Genomic DNA, 2,363 nt, shown 5'->3' with positions numbered 1-2,363 from the left:
CTCATGTTAAAGCCCTGGGATATAGAAAGAGTTTCCTTTCCTGTCAGCTACCAGCTGTTTTACACCTTTCAAACGACAACTGGGCAGAAATTTGATCCTCATTCAGGTTATGGTCTCAATCTGAAAATTTAGCTTTTTGAGACAATAACTCCACCATATTGTTTCCCATGCTTTGCTGTACACAGACCTGAAAGATATTCTTCAAATCTTGTAATTAAATTCAGAAGATTTAAATACAAACTGTAGAGGGGAATAAATCAGTAGCATCAATTTAGAAACTGAGTTTCAAGGTAGCACACGCTCTTTCTTGGACCTTTAGAGTGTCACCACATAAATATTTAATACCCTTTTAAAGCAGCTGATTTAACATGTGAAGTAGACTTAACGATTTCTTCTGCTTCACCCCCTCTTCCCCAAACACATTTAAATAAACCAATGTCTTTGTGGCCTCTGCAACTGTAATTCCATGTCTCCTGGGGGCACAAGGTTTAGGTGAAGAATGGAGACCATGGACCCTTTTGGGATGAGGATTAGCTTTAATCTTGAGGTGATTCTTGCAGTTGTAGGACTCTGTGTTCTGGGGAATGTGAGCTGATGGATCATTCCTGATGGGACTCTATTTTTCCATGAAATACTACCAATGCAAAACAGATTGACCTTGGAGCCCACAGGAGTCAACTTGATGAAGAGCTTAGTTAGAGCTGGAGTGACAATTGGAAGCCAAATGAATCATATCAAGTGTGACCATTACAGGCCTGAAAATGATTCTTAATTAACCACTGATCCTCTGTGGTAGCAAGTTTCCAAAATCTGTGAATCCATAAGGGAACCCGTGAAAATATAAAAGTAGCAGTTTACCTAATCTAATAGCTCCACTGTGCTGCCTCTTTGACAACACTTTATTTTCCTCTTGTTTAATGATGTGGTAGTAGAGGTCCTCAGGATCTGATCAGGTTTGGTGAAACCATTGAGAGGACAGTATTGCCTCATGCACTTTACAGGAGATCTAAACTTGCACAGCACTTGGCTCATACATTTCTTTCCTCTTTCCACTTTGTTTTTTTCCAATCTTTTCCTTTGAATTGCAGTATTGTATGCAAATTAATTACTATTTTAAAGTTGTCATGCATAGCCTTTTGCTTTTAACACTAACCAAGAAAGTGGTACTTTTTAACCCAGAGCACTAATTCCATTGTAGCATTGGCTGTGTTAGCTCACTTGTGTAGTATTTCAAAGGGAAAGTCATTCATTCTTCTGTGTTCTTTTCAGGCATGTCCAGGCATCCTCCAGCTCCTGATCTCCCTACCTTCTATCCCTTATCTCCAGGAGGGGTTGGACAGATAACACCACCTCTTGGCTGGTAAGATCTTTTGGCCTCGTTTCAGACAAACGTGCATGTTCACACCGTTCGTTATTGTTGAATCAATTGCAGCATTTACAAAATAATAATGCCATTGCAGTAAGAAATTGCTACTTTATTTTTGTTGAAAAGATCAAAAAATGTTGATCTTTGAAATGAATTGAATCTGGTTTTTGAGCACGTACAGAAATTGAAGTGTGCAGATTTCACTTTGAAGTCTATGTATTTCTTATGGCTCAGATTTGTGGCTCTTAGCATTTGGAAAGATAGCAGAAAACAGTGCTCAAGGAATTAAATGTAAATTTTTAATAAACAAAATTGCAATTATTAAGGGGAGGAGAGGTAAGAAGGAACTTTGAAGTGCGTATATGTGGGGAAATCTTGAAACTGCCCCAAATGTAGAACAAACTTTTGTAGTCTGCTGGTTTTTACAGTTTCTGTATGGAGAGAGCCCTCTGTCATCGGAAAATTCTGCTGCTCTTGCTAATACAAGCACTCCCAGGATCTCTTGCTGCCACTGAGGGTGTAATTTTCCTTTTGGAGGAAATGTATTTTCAGAGTAATAGATTTGGCAGGGTGCTTCATGTCTGCTTGGGGTGCTTGCCCTCAGTTCTGTTGGAGCAGGAGATAAGGAAACTCGGCAACAATTTCAGTGCTTTAGAATCTGTATCTTGTCTCATCTGTGCCCACGCAATGAGAGAGGCAAATTTTTTACATTTTTTTGATGTGTCTATGGGAGGGAAACATGATCCAGATGACAACAGAGAGAAAGTAGAAAGCAGAAGATGGTGAAATGCTGGTCTACTGTCTTTCTGGCATATCTTTTAGGAAGGGCCACATGCCTTTTTGGAACAAGCTATTATCATATATCAAACGGAAATATGGAAGTATACAACTATCTATTTTTATAAATAATTTTGCTGCTCAACTGACTCCTCACCTCCACTACCACCAGGCAGTTGCTGGCATGCATTTTCCAAATGTGGTCAATCATTTGTTCTGA

At 39.2% G+C, this 2,363-nt stretch overlaps 1 protein-coding gene across 1 annotated transcript in view; it reads left to right on the top strand.

Annotated features, from left to right (window-relative positions):
• LEF1 (lymphoid enhancer-binding factor 1) overlaps nt 1-2,363 on the top strand; it is a gene marked incomplete at its 5' end in the record, with an annotated part of 69,241 nt that overhangs the window by 42,069 nt on the left and 24,809 nt on the right. Inside the window, one exon of the mRNA XM_009081092.1 lies at nt 1,270-1,360. Coding sequence (XP_009079340.1) covers nt 1,270-1,360 — 91 coding nt within the window. The remainder of the gene's footprint in view (nt 1-1,269; nt 1,361-2,363) is intronic.

Source organism: Acanthisitta chloris, unplaced genomic scaffold, assembly GCF_000695815.1.
Source record: "Acanthisitta chloris isolate BGI_N310 unplaced genomic scaffold, ASM69581v1 scaffold6878, whole genome shotgun sequence".
In the NCBI taxonomy this organism is placed as follows: Eukaryota; Metazoa; Chordata; class Aves; order Passeriformes; family Acanthisittidae; genus Acanthisitta; species Acanthisitta chloris.
This window is presented reverse-complemented; position numbering and strand designations above follow the sequence as displayed.